The 18,615-nt window shown below is 36.8% G+C and overlaps 1 protein-coding gene across 1 annotated transcript in view; it reads left to right on the top strand.

The window, feature by feature from the left end:
- PDGFC (platelet derived growth factor C) overlaps positions 1 to 18,615 on the top strand; it is a 120,458-nt gene that overhangs the window by 75,117 nt on the left and 26,726 nt on the right. Inside the window, exon 3 of the mRNA XM_058838574.1 lies at positions 12,902 to 13,082. Within this exon, the coding sequence (XP_058694557.1) occupies positions 12,902 to 13,082 (181 nt within the window). The remainder of the gene's footprint in view (positions 1 to 12,901; positions 13,083 to 18,615) is intronic.

Here is an 18,615-nt window from a genome sequence, read left to right as displayed (position 1 = left end):
TCAGCATCATTTTCTGCTATTCAGAAGAAGTTCCATCCCACACCCTGCTCCCTTGGGAAGAAAAAAGTTTGTTTTTCTTGTTTTACCTTTATAAAGTCAATGTTGGTATATATGTGAAGACCACACTAATACCAAGCACAGATCTGTGAAAGAAATACAACTCTTCACATAAATATTACTTCTGGGACTTTTGAGGGCAACAAGTTCCTTATCAAGGTCTAGTTCCCAAGAAAATTGTTTTCTGGACACAATTGATGGGCTGGCTTTACTATCAGTGTTAAATTCTTCTTGACTGTGGTTACAGAGGATGAAGCTATCTCCTGAGCAAGTACAAAGTTCCAGTTGGCTTTGAATAGCTGGATAAGGACCTTTAAGTGAACTCTGTATTTAAAGTGGAATTGGTGCAGACGATGTTCACGGTGAGTCATGTTGCTAAGTAGCTGGGCTGCTGAGATTTTTTCTGCTTCCCCACATACTTCTGAAGATGAAGAGGTTGCTGGTGCCATCTTTATTTGAGAATTCAGAAGAGTCCCCAAAAATTTTCCCTTCAAACTGGGAAAAACCCCAAAACACTGAGTACCAAATCCTACAGAATCTTGAAAGCAGAGATGAAAGCTATAGTTAAGATTAATCCTTTAAACTCTTTTCTTACAGCTATTACCTTAGAATTTCAGCATATTCCATTTTAACCACCTGTTTTTTATGAGATAATCACCAATGATAGGATGTTCAACAAGGGCAAGTTCTGGATTCTGCACCTGAGATGGGGCAACTCTGGATGTACAGACAGACTGAGGAATGAGAGGCTGGAGAGCAGTGCTGTGGAAAGGGGCCTGGGGGTCCTGGTTGATGGCAAGTTGAACGTGAGTCACTGTGCCCTGGCAGCCAGGAGAGCCAAGCGTGTCCTGGGGGCATCAGGCACAGCGTGGCCAGTGGGCAAGGGAGGGGATTGTTCCACTCTGCTTTGCTCTGAGGCAGCCTCATCTTGAACATTGTGTGCAGTTCTGGGTGACTCAATATATATAAAAAAAACCCAAACAACTAAGCTGTTAGTGAGTGTCAGAGGAGGGCCACAAGGATGGCAAAGGCTCTGGAGGGGAAGCTGTGTGAGGAGCAGCTGAGGTCACTTGGTCCGCTCAGCCTGGAGGAGACCTCACTGCAGTTACAACTCCTCATGGGCAGAGGAGGTGCAGGCATTGGCCTCTCTGTGGTGACCATCCATGGGACCCCAGGGAATGGCCTGAGGTTGTGTCAGGGCAGGTTCAGATTGAATCTCAGGAAAAGGCTCTTCACCTAGAGGGTGTTTGGGCACTGGAACAGCTCCGCAGGGCAGTGGTCACAGCACCAAGCCTGACAGAGCTCAAGAAGCGTTTGGGCAACGACCTTAGGCCCATGGTGTGGCTCCTGGGAATGGTCCTGTGCAGGGTCGATGATCTTTGTGGGACCCTTCCAACTCAGGATATTCTGTAATTCTGTGAGATTTGACACATGTGTGGGCTGAGGTCTGCTTAGGTGCCTCTACATCTCAGTGATATTGAAGTGTCTCATAATTGGCTGTAACTTCTGCAAAAATGAAACCATAACTGAATTAAAATTTATTATATCTCTGTTCTGTGACTCAGATCTATTTAGAAAGGAATGATTCATTAATACACAGGGTTATAAAAAGCATAATAACTCTCATTCCTCAATACAAAATATTTCATTTTTTCCCAACACTAAATAACTTGTTAATCATTTTTATTCAAAGTCTGAAAGGGAGACATATAATTTAAATGGTTGGGATGAGTTCTAGCATTCAAGTGCCTTGGTTTAATTGAAATACTGATGGCAGAGAATTAGTATGAAGTAGCTAATTTAATCTAAAGTCCTTTGTAGCAGCATTGATGTTTTATCGGTGGCAGAAAGGTGGCATTTTAGGAACAGTGTGTAGAAAATTACATAAACTTGTGTTTATACAGGCTGATGGAGTAATTTCTTCTGATGTTTGTGGAGTGGTTTTTTTATGGTTTTGATTTTTAGCTGTTCAATCCATTTTCATGACAACTGAAAAGTAGTGCCAGTACAAGAGAGGTTTGGATGCTAAATAGATAAATGGAGGATGAGAGTGGGGGATGGGGATGAAAATTTGTAGGAAGTTATATTGATTTAGCAGCAGAGTCCACTGATTATCTAAAAATTGTCCTTTTTATATATAAGAAAATAGTTTTATATTACAAAGGTTATTTCTGTCATTTGAGTTGAAATGTAACAATATTATTTCAATTTAATGAATAGAATTCTAATGAAGAATCCAACACTTATGCTTCCTGCTTTCCTAGTGTTTTGAAGAAAAAAAAAAAGAGTGAATTTTTTGCATAACAAGAAATGTTTGGATCTGTTTCTTCTCTATTCTGATTCTATTGAACAAAACTATAGTGGGATTTTTTGTTTTGTTTTGTTGTTGGGTTTTGGTGGTTTGGTTTTTTGGATTTTTTTTTTTTTTTTTTGAAATATCTTTCTTTTGGATATTGCATGGTTCCAGAAAAAAATTTCCATCTAATTGAAACATAAACTCATCTTTCAGGTGGTCGCGTCCTTTTGGTTTAGCTACAGTCTGCTGTTCACAGCATGGCAGAGGTGTGTCCAGAAGTATATCCTTTCTTTTGAGTTCTCTACTTCTTGTTAGAAGTTGCTTAATACCATTCTCACAATAAGAGATTTATAAGTGTGACAAAGCAGATAGCACAGGCAATAAAAGGCGTTAAAAACAAATCAGAAAAGCAAAGCTCAGTATTATTCTAACTTAGGCTACTTTGTAACACACATTTCCTAGGCTTCAAGAGTAAACTCTATTGCACAGAAAGGTCTTAAAGCTGCAAGATTGTATTCTCTGAGCAAATCAGAATGAAACATAAGAAAGGAAAAGTGAAGGAGATGCTTCTCTGAGCGGATAGGGAGGACAGCAGAGCACAGGTGATGTGATCAGAATGGCACGCTGCACAAACCTAGAGACTGCATTCCTGCCCACCCACTTTTCCCTCAATTTCAGTAAATGCAGCGTTCATCTTTAGTATCCACTCTTGCTAGAGGACACTATAATAGGAATTATTTTGGAAGTAATTTGACACCTGTTTTCACAGCCCAGATGAGTGTGTAGGAGAGTGATTGCTGATAAGTGGGAAGTTGACTTAATCCCTTACTCCTTTTTCACACCAGAGACTACAGTTATTGACTTTAGAAAAAATTTAGACCCCTTAAAATTTCTTCCTTGTCCTCTCAATCTCAAGCAAACTGTTTGAATAAAGTAAACTGTATCCCCCCTATCAAAATATTTTTGTAAACGGTCCTAATCCTAATTTATTGCTTCTAAAATTGTTTTATGTTGCCATCGTTGGCAGTGTTTCTAACGGTGGAGACTGAAGTTATTTTCTTTGAATGTGAATGTGGAACTGCTGGGTCTTGCTTCTTTCTAGGGTGCTCTGGAAATAGTTATTATTGATGGACGTCTGCTCTCACCCTACCACTTAGTAAAATATAGCAGTAAATATCTACTTTCAGGTGCAGAAAAACATACTGTGAGTCATCACCACCTGAGCTCAGGGACACAGACAGACCCTTTAGCCACCTGTAGTTTCTGCTGTGGCTCAGTTTAGGCAAAAGACAAATGCAAGCTGCAGAGTCAGGCCCAGCAACATAATCTAAAGTTACCCTGTGTAGTGTCTAAATATGCCAGTTTAAGCATAGCATACTCTCCCTTCCTGATGTTTTCTGAGTACTGAAGGTCTAAGTACAGTTACGATATTAGGCTCACCATCGCATATATAAGCAGGATTCAACAGGAATAGCAGACATTCCAGTGTCCTGTTCCTAGATGGAAAGTGTGTGTGTTCACCTGTTGTGCAGCTTTTCCTTTTTACCTTCCTCCACTTGTCCTTTCCATTCTTCTCTCCCTCTCACTAAACCCTGTCCTTGCATCTTTAAGTGTATCATCAGCATTTTAACAAAGGATGTTTCTCACGTGCAATTGTAGTCAGACAGCAGTACCAGCAAATATTTTCAGTCACACAAGTTAGTAACAATCTGGTCTTGCACTCAATGCTGCTCCATTAAGTTAAAATGTAATGCAATTTACATCAATCTGATCATCAGGACATCTGAGAAGATGCACGTGCATCAGAAACTGCAGAAAGAAAGATGCATTATTGTAAAAAAAGTATTAGGAGGTCATGTGGGAGCATCATAGGGGTTAAGGTAAAATAATTAGAATAAGGTAAAATTATTAGATCATCTCATTTTCTGAAAGTAGCGTGTGAAGAGGGAGACCAGCACTGTAGCACCAATCATTAAGACATATCTCTTCAGACTAGCCTTTGATTCATATACAGTGGCTGGACTAAAAATAGATTTGCATAATTTTATGGCCATCAATTTATAACTAGTAAAACTGAAGTGAGAGGAAATTTCTTACACTCCTTAAAAAGTGATCTCCTGCTAGGATTGGGAATACATTTTTTTTCTGGCTCATGCAGACTGCTCTGTTACATTACAGGCTTTTTCATCTTCTGTTTGAGTAGTGATTACTAGCCTGTCCTGAAGCAGAATGTCAGACAGTTTGTGACAACTGGTCTGTCCTGGATTGGTAAATCCTGTGTGCAGCTGTAGCTGTCAAAAGGCCACATGTTACTGTATTGCTGAGCTAAAGAAAATAAAGGTGTTTTCATTTAAATAAACATAGATAGAATCTCAGCCTCCCCTGAAGTAGGCAGCAGGTGGGGAGGGAAAAAGAGAAACTTATCCAGGCATGTAATGGTGTTCGAATATCAGAGGCTGCTTGAGGGGAAGGGCAGCAGCCTGCACTGCCCTGGCAGAATCTTCACATTGCTAAAAAATGCCCCTTTTGCTCCTTATGGTTTTTTTTTTCACCCAAAACGATACTTTTGAATATTGTTAGGAAATTGCTTAACCGGCAGTTTGCACATCATTGGCTGGAGTCATTGCTGCATTCCAGGATTTATATCCTAGAATATCTTGGAGAGTGCATAAAGAAGAAATTACTCTTTGGGATACTAGGATAAATATTTCTAATGCTGCTTGAAAAACAATGGTAAAAAAAAAATGTGTTTGTGGATTCACAGAAGCTGGAACAGATACATTGACCATTGTGAACAGTGTGAGTAGAGGAAGATATTTTATAGTGGATTAGGAATAGTGCTTTACAGCCTTAGCTGTAAATGTGAAATCTAAGGTCCATTAGAGTTTTTGGTTTTATACAAAATGTTGATCTGTACAGTAGGAACATGAGATTTATTATGATGGCTGTAATTCCCAAGATAAAATATACCAGACTGTAGAGAGGAGTCCTGGGAAAAAGTTGGTAAGGCATTTAGTGCTCCAAAATCTGGAATGTGTAGTCCTGTACAGTGCAGGATACTTATTAAGCTGATTTGTTCTGTGAGGAGAGACAGCAGCTGCATCTTTATGAAGGCAAAAGTGCTTTGGAGACTGTAATGTCCACTGCAGCAAGACCCTGAACTTTGGTGGTCATCTCCACATGATGTTCTATTGTAAGAGAACAGTAGTAAGAATTACAATTCAGGTAATGCCTTGCACGGCAGAAGACAAGAATAAATAATAGAAGTACTGTACAAAACAGTAAGAATACTTTGTCCTATTACCATTTTTTGTTGTGTATGTTATTATTTAATTCATAACTTGTGCAGAATACTAAAGAGATCTGTGGTCCACATATGCAATGAATAGCATGAAGTAGAGAATTGGATGTAAAACAGAACAGGAAAAGATTTCCTTTAGATGTTACTCATTTTTTAGTCCCTGAAAAATAACCTTTCCAAGTGACTTCTTATTTTGTGGAAAATCTTTATTTACTGTATTTTTATGAATACAGGAGAATCTGTAGTCAGATAGGAAAAAAGTAAGTGTAGTATATTAACTGTGAGTGTCGGAAATCTTTGGAACCTTTGTCTACACAGTACTTCATTCTTTTTGTTTAAAGATAAAGGCCAAAGTTAGTACATGGACTGGGGCATCATTTGCAGGCTTATTTGCATGTGTACATTTTTTCCAAGCTCATTCTTTTTCCCAATTTCTTCTTTGATATGTAGTAATACATATAATATAATACATATAATAGTGATGGCATGAAATATCATGTGCCTTTTTGCGTTATATGTCTTTATATGCTTTATATAACATGCCATTTCTGGACCAAATTTAATCTGTATTTTAAAAAAGCTAAACTTATGTCTTATTCTGACTGGCATTGGGAATACTGTCATTCTGTAATACAATGAAGATAAGCATAGGTAGCTTCTAAGAAATTTGACAATCAGTGTTTTAAAGGGAAGATTTTGGGAGACCATCTTCAGAACCTCCAGTTCCAATCTGCAGGATTATACTGTCTCTTCCTATAAGATTCTTATTCAAGTGCTTGAAATGCTGTATCAATAGGAGTTGTATGGGTATAAATTAGTTTGTAGCAGAGGCTGTATTCTGTGCTTATGTATTCCTGAAATTACTTGCTTATGTTCTTAGTCCATATCTGTAGTTTAATATACACTTAAATAGTTGAAAGCTTGCTGTCCGAACATAGAATTGTTTTTGTTTCAGAGCCTGAAGTACATTTACCAATGTATCTAGTTTGCAATTTCTCATTCTTGTCCCTTCATCCCCACAAGGCAGATGTCAATTTCAGAGGCTATGGGATTTCCATCTGCTTGTGGTGGAGACACGTAAGTGTTCATCAGTGCACCTAGATACCAGTCATGAGGATTTATTTACTAGATGAAGTTCTGTGCCAACTTCCTAGTCATCAGGGAAATGTTTTCAGCAATACACAGTTTATTAACTGGCACTGAAGTAAACTTTTGATACAAATGGGAGTTTTGGGGAATAGAGACACATTTCTTTGGGCTTCTTATCTTTGCATGCAGTGCCAAAACGCAATCACCAAGGGACAAAAGCTGCTTTTCAAAATGTGTTTGTCGCACCTTCATATGATACTGATCCACAGAAAATAGAAATATATTTTCTGGTAGACCATAGTGTGGTAATGCAGCAGTTAATTTTTCCAATTCAAACAACTAGCGCATCATTTTCATGAAAAGGGTTTGACTGTTTGAAGAGTAGAATTTGGGGGTTTGATCTCTGTCTTGTTTTTCCTTTCCACTTGTAGTGTGGTAAGTGCTATGTTATGATCAAAGTGGCTTACAGTGAATGAAAGGGAAGATAATTGAAATCTGAGGATTAAACTTTCTTTCCCCATGTATCCTAAATAACAAGGTAGAAATACAGAGAGAGCTGTGTGGTTGTGTTTGAAGCCTCAGGCTGTTATTAATCAGTGTGAGAAAAGATTAAACGCCAGAACCATGGCAACCATGTAACATTTGTGAATGAATCTGTGTTTCCATAAGGCAGTTCCTAATGCACAGTACTGCATATTCTAAAATAGATGTATTCAAAGTAGGTTGGCGCAGAAACTACAATCCATATTTGGGGAATGGCGGTTAGATATGTTCTCTGTTTATACCTTGAGTATCTTTATTTCATGGAAAATGTAGACATGGCGGATACTTGGGGGTTTTATGCTCATTCGTTGGCTGGAAGTGATGTCTACTGCTAGAAGTGATGTTTGTATATAATTGAACATAATTTTCTGAGTACAAAAACTGACCTCATGAGTTATTTATTTGGATTATATCTAGGTTTGTTGTTTCTTTCCAGTGACTGTTATGACACAGTGTGTTTAAGATCAGCAAATACAGAAACTACTATGGAAATTTATTTCACATCAAATCACTGGTGTTCCATCATCTTTTATCTGTTTATACGTTAAAACATCAAGCATGATGATATCTTGACAGAAATCACAGAACGTAAGTCTTTTCTCAACTTTTGGATTATCTGTAATGATATCCAAAGGAGTTTCCTCTTGCAGGAGAAGACACTGCCAAATCCTCCTAAAGAGTGAGTCTTAGAGGTAAATTACCCATGTTGTGAGCCTCAGGAACTGCAGTCAAATGACTCTGGGTAACTTTGTTTGGAAATTCATATTGAAAAGACAAAATCCAGAGGGAATATTTTAAATAATTAAAATTTTATATTGGCTAGTTTTTGAAAAATATTTTCTCCTAGTATCCTGAGTTTGCTATGACTCAGTGTAGCCCCAGTTAAATATTTCTGATGATGTTGAGCAGAATAATCTTTACTGAACTTTTACCCTGTATGGAGTATTTGCTGGTGCTGTCACAGAGCCACCATTTCAGTCAAGGTGCAGTTTCCCTTCTGTACCTCCAGGAAATCTTCTTTCTGTGTTCTTTTCTCTACAGCCTATTTGGCAAGTGACATTATTAATAGGTAACTTTTACTGATGTGCACTGCTAGTGGGTTTCAATTCCAGGAATCTTGTATCTACTGTACTGAATGGGGGACCAGTCTGACATGCATAAAGATATTTCTGTCTGGCAACAAATGCAGAATAGTATGGTGTAAATGAATGGATTTGCAATGGAATTAATTAAACAGCTCACCTGAAGCTTGCAAACTTGGGGAATAGGTTGTTGTTGTGCTGCCTGACCTGGTCACATTATAAAGTAAAAAAGTAATACCTGAGTTAAAATTTTATCTTACATAAACTGAAAAGTAGTGCCCAAGTACCTGCAGTTTCGTTATGACCAATGACTTAAATATTGTGTCATTTTGATTTTCATCTCACATGATGTATCTTTTGTGTCTATGCCTTTGTCTTTGAGGAAAACTTAATTTTGTCTCAGTGAGAGGGGCGATATTGGTAGTAAAAAAGAAAGTTCTCCACCTGTTGAATGAATGATGGTGTGTGCTTTTCTTTTTACAACTGTGTTGGGATGTCTGTAGGCTTGTTGCTTTCCTGAAATACATTTTTTTTCTTTAATTCAACATGCCACTCTGTCCTTTTCTTCCTTCTTGGGGTCCTCCCATTTTCCCTCTGCCCATTGTCATAAACTCTGCATTCCTCTTGTCCTAGCACACATCTTTGCTGCATATTGGCCTGCAGGGAATAACAAAGCTGCTATTAGATACCATGGATTTGAGTGCCTCTGTCATGCTCCAGTGTTCCCTTTTCCACTCAGATAAATCTGAATCTGCCAAGCTTTGGAAAAAAATGTCGTCAAGCTAAATGTTTGGCCTTAATTTCATCTACAGGCAAATATGTTTATTTTACAAAGAGCAATATTATTACTTACAAATGTGATTTGACAGTGATCTAAGAAGTGAAGACTATGTAAGGTATCACCAGTACCTTGCACTTCTGTCTATACAAAAGCACAGTTACGTCATATGATGGAAACCACGACTTTTGTTCCATAAGAAATGTAAATATTTCAATGGCAGAAGTTAAAATTATTTCAGATAGAGGTAGAAGAGGGAAGGAAAGTTTCCTTTAGAATGATGGTGTTAAAATTCTGATTAGTAAAATATTAGAGTTATATTTTCATGATGACAGTTTCTAGTAATTTGCAGTGTTTCCAAAATTGAAGCTGTCCAAACCATTTCAGTGCTATTTTACAAGTTTGGTGAACTGCCAGAGGAGCTTGGATGCTTTGGGTCTGCAGGTGGGTGTGCTATGTCAACACCAGGAAAACCTCTGAACTGTATGTGCTTTAAAACAAGTTGGAATAGAAATATTACATTGCCCCACAAAATGCTGTAAAAAAATTCAATAGGGATTGTTAACAATTTCTTATTTCTTAACTAAAAAAAAAAGAAACATGTTTTTATGAAAAGGGGAAGGAAAATAAATTTCACCTCTCACAAACTGTTTCAACGGGCTTTCTAGATTTTTGTCTAGCATGCATCTGTATACAGATGGAAAGGTCCAACACCACTGATATGACAAAGGGTTTTGCCTTGTGGATTTTTGCTTCTTACATTTTTTGATATATTTGTGGAATTCTGGAGGCAGAGGGAAGCCATAGAAAGGTCACAAAACTTCAAGCCAAGGTAAACAGCCTGCCAGAATATGTTTAGGAAATGACAGTATAAACCACAGAAAAACATATAGAAAGGAGAGGAAAACATATACCCTTGGAAAATACATTTCCTGGTTGGAATGATGTTGAAGCTTTGAGCTGCTTATGTTGCTTCCTTGCTCCTTTCCAGTAAATTGTCTTTGTTCAGATTGTTGATTCAATCCATGTTCCCAGGCACCCAGGTTTTGGGGGGAGAAGATCTTCTGCAACAGGTATAAGAGAAGGTATTGTGGGCATCATGCCTAAAGGCCAGAGCATCTTTAGTCCCTGGAAAGTGTATTGGACTGCCCTTTTGGCATGAATTATACTTAGTAATATTTAAAAAATATTACAGATACAGCACCAGAGCATTTCTTTAGTCATTTTCAAATAGGCTTCTGTTTGCTCCTTTGCACGCTGCAAAGAAAATAAGGCTTCTGCATTGGTAAGTTCAACATGCATTTTAACATTTTTTTCTCCATTGAAGTTGTAAAATGGGATCTCAGTTCTTGGTTATTTATCATAGTTCTCTTGTGTTTCAAGTACAAGCTTCTCTTCATTGGAAAATAATTTTCCATGGCCATGCTATTGTCCCTGCTGCTCCTTAGCCCGGTGACATCAGCTGCAAAATTACGTAGCACAATAATGTAAATACTAAAGCATCTGAACAACTTTGGTTTGTTATTTTTACAGAAAGTTCAGACATCAGTCCAGATATGTGATGAGCGGAATTTTAGTCACACAGAAGGCTTTTTGGCAGGCTCTTGTAGCACATTTAGCCTAGATAACTTACTGGAATAAAGCTATTGGCTAAAAACGTCATTATTCAAGCTGAATTTTGTTTGGTTTTCCAGCATACTTGTTTCCCTCGAGTTTACCTCTCTACTAATGGAATTAATCAGCTTTTATTTGAAAGGTCTAGGATTTAAACTGTGGAATTTGAGTTTTTCTTTTACTTCAGGTGTACCAGAAGACCAAAGGGTGCAATAAAAAGTACTGCAAGTTAGGTAGAGGCACTAAGTCCCCTGACTCCCCTCAACATCTTAAACCTAAGTCAATAAATGTAAATATTAGCTTATGTCACTCTTTAAAAATCAGAAAGGTAGGTAATGATTTCATATCCTAAACTGAAAAATAAAAAAAAGTTATCTTTAGAAATTTCATAAGCTGATCTTAAAAAGCAAAAAAAACTCAGCACTCCAAATAAATTTGATAAATGTGTTGAGCCCTGAGGCCTTAGTACAATTAATGTACACATTGCCTTTGTAATAGGTTGTATACCCGATCATAAAGTAAAAACACTGGTGGATCTGTTAAAGGAATTAGTTTGTGTTTGGGGGAAAAAAGATAATGATAAAGTAATTAGTATCATAAGTTCAACAAAGATTTAAAACTATGGTACATGGCAGTAATGGATTTTGAGCACAGTTAATGAGCATATTCATTGCATTCATTTTTAATTAAGTGGAAAAAATAGTGGTCCTTTAAATGGAGATAATAAATGTGCAAGTCAGTCTTGCACAAACATGCAACACAAGAATTTATTGCCTGCTGTCTAACTAGGGAACTGGGAATCATTATAAAGATTAGATTTACTGAAAAAAAAAATCCAGAGAAAGCTTTAGTAGAAAATGTTTATGAGGTAATAATTTTCACATTAAATATAGTTTGGCATATTTGGTAGAGTGTGTGTGTGTGTGCATGTTTTTTAAAATATGAGCCTTTGCTATCATCAGAGTTAGGACTGTTTGTACCGTTGAAAAGGACTCTGCTATTTACAAATTTAGATTTATGTGAGATGTGTTTAATATATGACTTCGCATTCAAGAGAACATAAAAATATCAGAAACCTCAAAACTTTCTCAGGGGTTTGTTATGCTCATGCTTCGGATACAAATTGTGGCTTAAAAGTAAAAGCTTGGCTCGGGAGGCTGCAGCTGAGAACAGCCGAGGGTTTGCCCTGCACACACTCACCTTCCCAAACCACCGGGCTCTGCTGCCACTGGGGCTCGGGGGGATTCACGCTGGGGCAGGGAAAATGCAGCTGCAAGGCTGAGTGTTTATTCTGTCACTGGGCAGCTGGGCAGCTGACATGAAGCAGGTTAAAGCACTGAAACCAGATGTACCTTCTAGAGCAGTGGCTTTTCGTGTTTTTATGACTTGGGAACCCCCTAAATATTTCCAGTGAAAATGAAGACATTTGTATGCCATGCTGAAGCTTATTGATGATTGACTGGCATGTCTTAGTTACCTTCATGTTGTTCACCGATCCACAGGGATATCCAGACCACATGTTAAAAGCAATGAAACTAAATCAAACTTCATATGTTTCATTCTCTCAAAGTTCCCTACCCATATGTCTCTTGTCAGTATTTCTACAATACCAGGTTCTTTCTGACATGTGGTGAGGTCTAGGTTTTTGCTCAACAAACGTCTTGTTGAGCCTTAACTTAACCTTTAGGATTAGTTAATGTGTTATTCACCATGGACATTATAGGAGAGGGAAGTTTCCATCCCAAAAAGCCCCCAGATTTTCACTGGGGGCATGCAGTGTAATGCTGGTGAAATTGCAGTACAAGGTACAGTGCCACTCAGGCAATTACAGCCTTTTTTTCCTCTGACTTTATTCTGCCCTGTCACACATGTGGTAATTGCTTTCTGTACAAGAAGCAAAGCCATACACTTGGGTCTCTTCAAAATGCTTACTCTGCTTTTATTTTTTTAACCTCACTGCATGATTTTATTATGTATGTAAGTCAGTAGCAACTTGAGAGCTAAGTTTAAAATAGCTGGCTTTAGCTGCATACTTTTAGCATTCAAATAATAAAAAATTGCAGAGTCAGTTTATTGGTTAAATTAGGAATTTTGTAGAATTTCTGTAAGTAAATAAACATTTTATTGTCTTTTCTGTTCAGGTATGACTTTGTAGAAGTTGAAGAGCCCAGTGATGGCACTGTTTTAGGGCGCTGGTGTGGTTCCAGTAGTGTGCCAAGCAGACAAATCTCCAAAGGAAACCAGATCAGAATAAGATTTGTGTCTGATGAATATTTTCCTTCTGAACCTGGATTCTGCATCCATTATACACTTCTTATGCCAGTAAGTAACATGTTTCAGATCGAAATATTTCAGGATACAAAATCTTTGAAGTGGTGGCTCAAAAGAATCTTTTAATAGGGTAAGATTAATTACTGTTTATTTCTTAATAATAATAACAACAGTGTGCAATCTGTCTTCCTGAATTGTACATTTTGTTTCTGTTTCTTAACTGAGTGTTCCTGTGGTTCTTTTTGGATGGCTTTGGACTAGGAAGTTGTGGGCTTGGTGTTTTGTGTGGAAAATTCAGTAAAATGTTTGCATTCCTAATACTATACTGTGGAAAAAAAGAAAGAAATCCAGCTTTGAGAAAAAGACAGATAAGTTTATGAATCAGCAGTGTGATGTTGAAAGAGGACTGACAAGTTACAAAAAAGAAACTGAAGAGATTAATGTTTTCATTAGTCAGCTGCTATTAGACATACCCAACCAGATGATTATACTTAGTTCCCAAACAGAAGAGTTCTTCTGATTCTAGATAGTTTTATTATAGAGACAAAGAAAACAATCCATAATGTTCATTTTTCACTGCATTTTCCTTGTAAACTGTACTTTAGGCTTCTCTTGGATGTTGCTTAAAGCTTGGAAATCACAGATATTAAACTAGTCATTGTCTAAAATGTGACTAATTGCACTGTCAACAGTTTTCTGTTACTATTTTCATGAAATGAAAGACCTGTGACAGCAAAAAATGTTTACAAAATTTTAAGGATGAGATAATGTCCTGAAACATTAAAATGGAGGAAAATAGGAGTTGACTTATTACTTATTATTGACTTATAGGTATTCCATATTTAAAGAAAGTAAGGAGTATTTTTTTGTCAAATGCTTCATAATTCACTTTGAATCTCTTAAGTAGTCTTGTGGTCTGTGGTATTTGTTTGGTGGAAAATATCTTGAAGGTCAGTGAAAAATTGATCAAAAGAATCCATGTTGTAACTCCACTGACATGTGCTTCACTCAGAATGCACTTGGCTGGCTTTATTTTTCTTCTATTTTTGCTCCTTCTGTCCATTGGCAAAATTTCAGTTATTGAGAAGAATATATTTAGCATGCTGATGATGGTGTCAGTGCACTGAGGGTGGGATGTTTGTGTGTATATATATATATATATAATTTATGTGGGTTGTTTTCCTATAAATATTTTTAACTACTTATGCCTAAGGAAGAACTACTTCTAAAGGGACTAAAGGTTTGATCTGCATATTTGACTCTTTTATGAGTTGGAATAACTTTTGCTAGTAGAATACTATGACCTGAAAATGGTAAACTTTAAAATTAAATAAAATGTCAGTCTCCAAACTTGAAATAAGGCCAGGTTTAAACTTCAGTACACCTGAGGGCAGGATGTAATTAGTATATTTACTTTTAGAAAATAGTGAAAGAAAATCACTAAATACATGTATTTGTGGGGCTGGTGCCAAATTCAGTTGTCATAGCTCTAGTATCACGCCCTACCTGTGATGTATCTAACTTATGTATGATCCCATTTCTGTGGAACTGCTTAAACAAAGGCACCTGAAAATAGTATTATATGTGTAATTATTTTTGTGTCATGCTGTACAAATGGACTGAATTTATTCCTTAATATTTGATGAGGAAAACAACTTAGAAAATTTAAATTACCAGCACTCACAAAGCAATGGTTTAATGTTCAAAATAGTTACACCTAACACATGCAAGGGACAAGAGCAGCCCACTTGCTGTCATAAGAATTTGGAATGAGCCCCAAAACTGCTTATCAGTTAATTTCTAAATCTCCCTTTAAAAAGAGCTGTGATTTTTTTTCAACAAAATATGTCCTAATAGTCATGCAGAATACAATTACATATTTCAGACAGCAGATTGTAAATTAAACAGATATTGCTTAGTTCCAAGATTAAATCTGCTTCTGGTACCCAAAGCAGTTGAAAACCAGTGCCAAAAAAACAGTAGATTTCTTTACAACTATAAAGTTATCTCATCCAGCTTTTCAAGAGAAAATAAAATTTACAGGCCCCCTCCCACATCCCCACAAAAAATATGTCAGCTAGGAGAATGAGTTTAAATTTTAAATAATTCTTGCAAAATCATAACTGACTCACTAAGAGGTTCAGTTCAATGAATTGGTCCTAAACAGTTAATTTTTTTTTCCTCTTTTTTTTTTTTTTGACAAGTTGTGGGGAGGGGGAGATGCCTGGTAGACTAGCAGTGAGAGATTGTTTGGGGAGAAATGAAGCAAAACTGAAATAAAACAGTGCAAGCTTGTTTCTGTATTTGAAGGCCACACACAGAGAGGGGCACTGGACACATTTTCAGGTCTTTTAAAGAGCAAGAGAAATGGCTTTGTTTAGATCTGCTGTAATTTATTGTGTGTGTATATGTATATATATATATAATTTTTTTAGTTTGTTTTTTTACTTTGTATATTATATTTCAAACCAACTTTTCACATGATAAGTAGTAGGAGAATGGCTGTTGATCTGATTACTTTATTTCTAGGATTTAGTCTCTCTAAAGAAAGGATCCACAGCCATTCCAGTGTCAGTGGGTGCAACATCATTCTCTAGAAAGGTTTGATGTGGGGTTGGAAGGCACTCCATAAAAGCAGTGCACATACTGTATACAAGCAGAATGTTCTCTGAGAAAAAATGACACTTTTCTTTGGGTCCTAACTAATTAGAGCTTAATAATTTGAATTTCTTCCATTTTAAATAGAGTACTGTGATTGCATCTGGAACTTTCTGTAATTCTGGTCTTATTCCCAGTTCCTTTCCTCTATTTAATACTTAAAATTTAATTTTGTCTGGAATACCATGAAGTGGAAGCAAGTGTTGAAAAATCTTACCCCTATTAAGCAAACATCGTTTATATTATTCTAAAATTATTGTGCTCCCTTCAGCACTGCTGTTATTCTGTCACTCTTTTATGCTCTGCCCAGTCACTTACTCTGTGCTTACTGGTGAGCTGCTTTATTCAGTAAGGGCTGCCTAGTGATGGTTCTCAATTTTGACCAGCTATCCATTTATTAAAACTCATGATTTTGGCAGCAGCAGTGTGCCACCTAAACCCTCCTAGAGCTCTATTGCAAAACAATCCATGTTTCATTCCTTTCTCCCTTCTTTTCACATGCCCCCTGTAGTAGCCACGTGAAATTGAGGGAAATCTTATAAACTCTTACACATTTGGGCCTCAGTCTTCCTAGTGACTTGTTTAGTTTAAACTATGTCAGTTACAAGTTTGGCAGAGAAAACTTGATGTAATAAAGTCCATTGTTAGTTGGGGGGCGGGTGAATGGGATACTTGATGCCTGAGGTGCCATTAAGGAATGCATGACTGATTGCCAAAGTAGTTATTAATTATTCAGGGCACTCAGAACAAAGCAGCTCCAGTTAAAGTTGAAGCTGGGGGTGACTGTATTCCCCTTCTTTTTTGGCATATGGGAGCATGTCATTTGTCATCAAAGATCATGCCAAAGATCTTTGAAAAGAACAGACTTAACTCTCTTTTATGCAAGATGAAACTTCAAGAAGCTGTCTAAAGACCGACCTGGTTTAAGAGTGACTTAGCAGGTGGTTTGGGATTTTGGTGCAGTACCTGTTTGGCTACATGGGTGTCAATCCAAGAGTGTAGTCTGGTTTGATTTGCTTTTCCTTTTTCCTCTTTTGATGTAGAGGTTTTGTTAGTATTGCTCTTGCTTTTTAACAGTAATGAAAATTAAATAAATATTCATTTAGAACTGTCTAATAATTCTTCCTTTATTTCATCCAAATTGGCTAAGCTTTGCTCTTTAAAGATTGAGCATCTTACTTTTTTGGGGGTGCAATCTTTTAAATTGAGCTTCTTGACTGAAACAGGCAAATAAAATTAAAATACTAATAGAAAAAGTGCATAAAATAGAACAGAGAGGAAAGCTCATCCCTGTATGCACTTCCTCTCACAACTCTCACAAGTCTACCAATTTTACAGCAATCAGGTGTGTTTCTCACATGTTTGTGCTGAAGCCCAAGAGATGCTTAACTATGTCTGCAATACCTGGAAATCCATCTGGAAACATCATAAAGGACATTATTGATCTCCTAAACAAGTTTTTTTCTACAGTCTCTTTAGAAGTGGTCAAAAGGTTTCAGAAATAAAATTATTTAAGGGTTGTTTAAGCCAAGGTGGTACAAAGAATCAGCAGAGCAGATGAGTGTTATGTAGCACTTTGCAATGCTACATGAAGTGAAAAAGAACTGTGAAAACCCTTCATGTTGTGGAAAGGACTCTTAAAACAAAACCTCTGTGTTCAGGGTTTCCACTGATTAGGTACAGTGAAACCTTAGTCTAGATAATTGAAGAGTCTACTAAAGATGCTTCAGTGCAAATTCCATGTGTGGCAAAATTCACTGTAAATCAAATATCAATATGTTCAAATAAATCAATAATCAATATGTTTTGGAACTAATTCTTTCCTTGGAGACTCCATTTTGCATTCAATATTTGTTTAATGTCTTAGATGAGATAATTTCTTAGGTGAGACATTAAATATTACCCCAAAGTACATAGATAGGAGTGAAATGCTTCAGTTAACCAAAAAAATGCAGAAAGTTCAAACTGAGAGTGGGACTAAAATGAGTGATGGGGGGAAAAAATCGTCGAGGCAAAAGAACCTCTGAAGTATGCTTTCTAATTAATTCATAATGCCTTTTTTTCCTGTGACCGTATCTCATGCTGTGCCAGGGACATCATGAGTGTAAAGATCTCTGTGTGTGAAGCAGTCTTGCAGAGAGACAAGGTTAGACAGGAATCTAGTAAGCTTTTGGACCTCCACAGAAGTCCATGGAAGTGTATCCTTAACCTTCACAAGCTGTGGTGTCAGTGAGGATATTATGAGACTCCAAAAGGAAGAATGACATTTTGAACCATTTTGGTGCTGTCATTTAGTTCTTAAAAGGAATGAGTATACTTGTCTGATAGCAAGTTTTGCACTTTGAAGGACAATGTTCCTTTCCCTTTGGCCAAAATCTGAATGGAGTTTCTCATGTACTACATGTGGTGTAAACCATTTCCTTTGTGTTCCTTGTGTTTTTCTGTGATGTTAGTTTTGCAATGGCTCAGGCTGAAAAGAATCACAAATTGTTTCATTGTTTGTGGGAAAAAGTAATTTAGTTTCCTTGGATTAAACCTTTTTACAAATTTATCATATATTTGACTAAGATTTAAATTCATTGATTTGGGAACTTCATTGAGTGTCATGTCCTGTATCACTGAGGCAAGAGATAAAAAAACCAGCTAATTTTCTTATTTCTAAATAAATAATGGTAATTTCAAAATTAAATGCAAATGTCATGATTTGGTGTTTTTTTATTTACAAGTTCTATACAATTTTTCTTTCTGAAAAAATCAGGAATGTTCAAGTATCAAAGTGGGATTTTTTTATGGAACATTGAGATAAATCTTAAAACTCCTAATTTTGAGTTTGGGAGCTTTTTTTTTGAACGAAGGTATTGAGGGGCAATCACAACAAATGATATGGACAAGAGCTCATGAAAATTACTCTCCTTTTAGTTGTCCA

The sequence above is a fragment of the Poecile atricapillus genome, chromosome 4 (genome assembly GCF_030490865.1).
Source record: "Poecile atricapillus isolate bPoeAtr1 chromosome 4, bPoeAtr1.hap1, whole genome shotgun sequence".
NCBI lineage: Eukaryota > Metazoa > Chordata > Aves > Passeriformes > Paridae > Poecile > Poecile atricapillus.
This window is presented reverse-complemented; position numbering and strand designations above follow the sequence as displayed.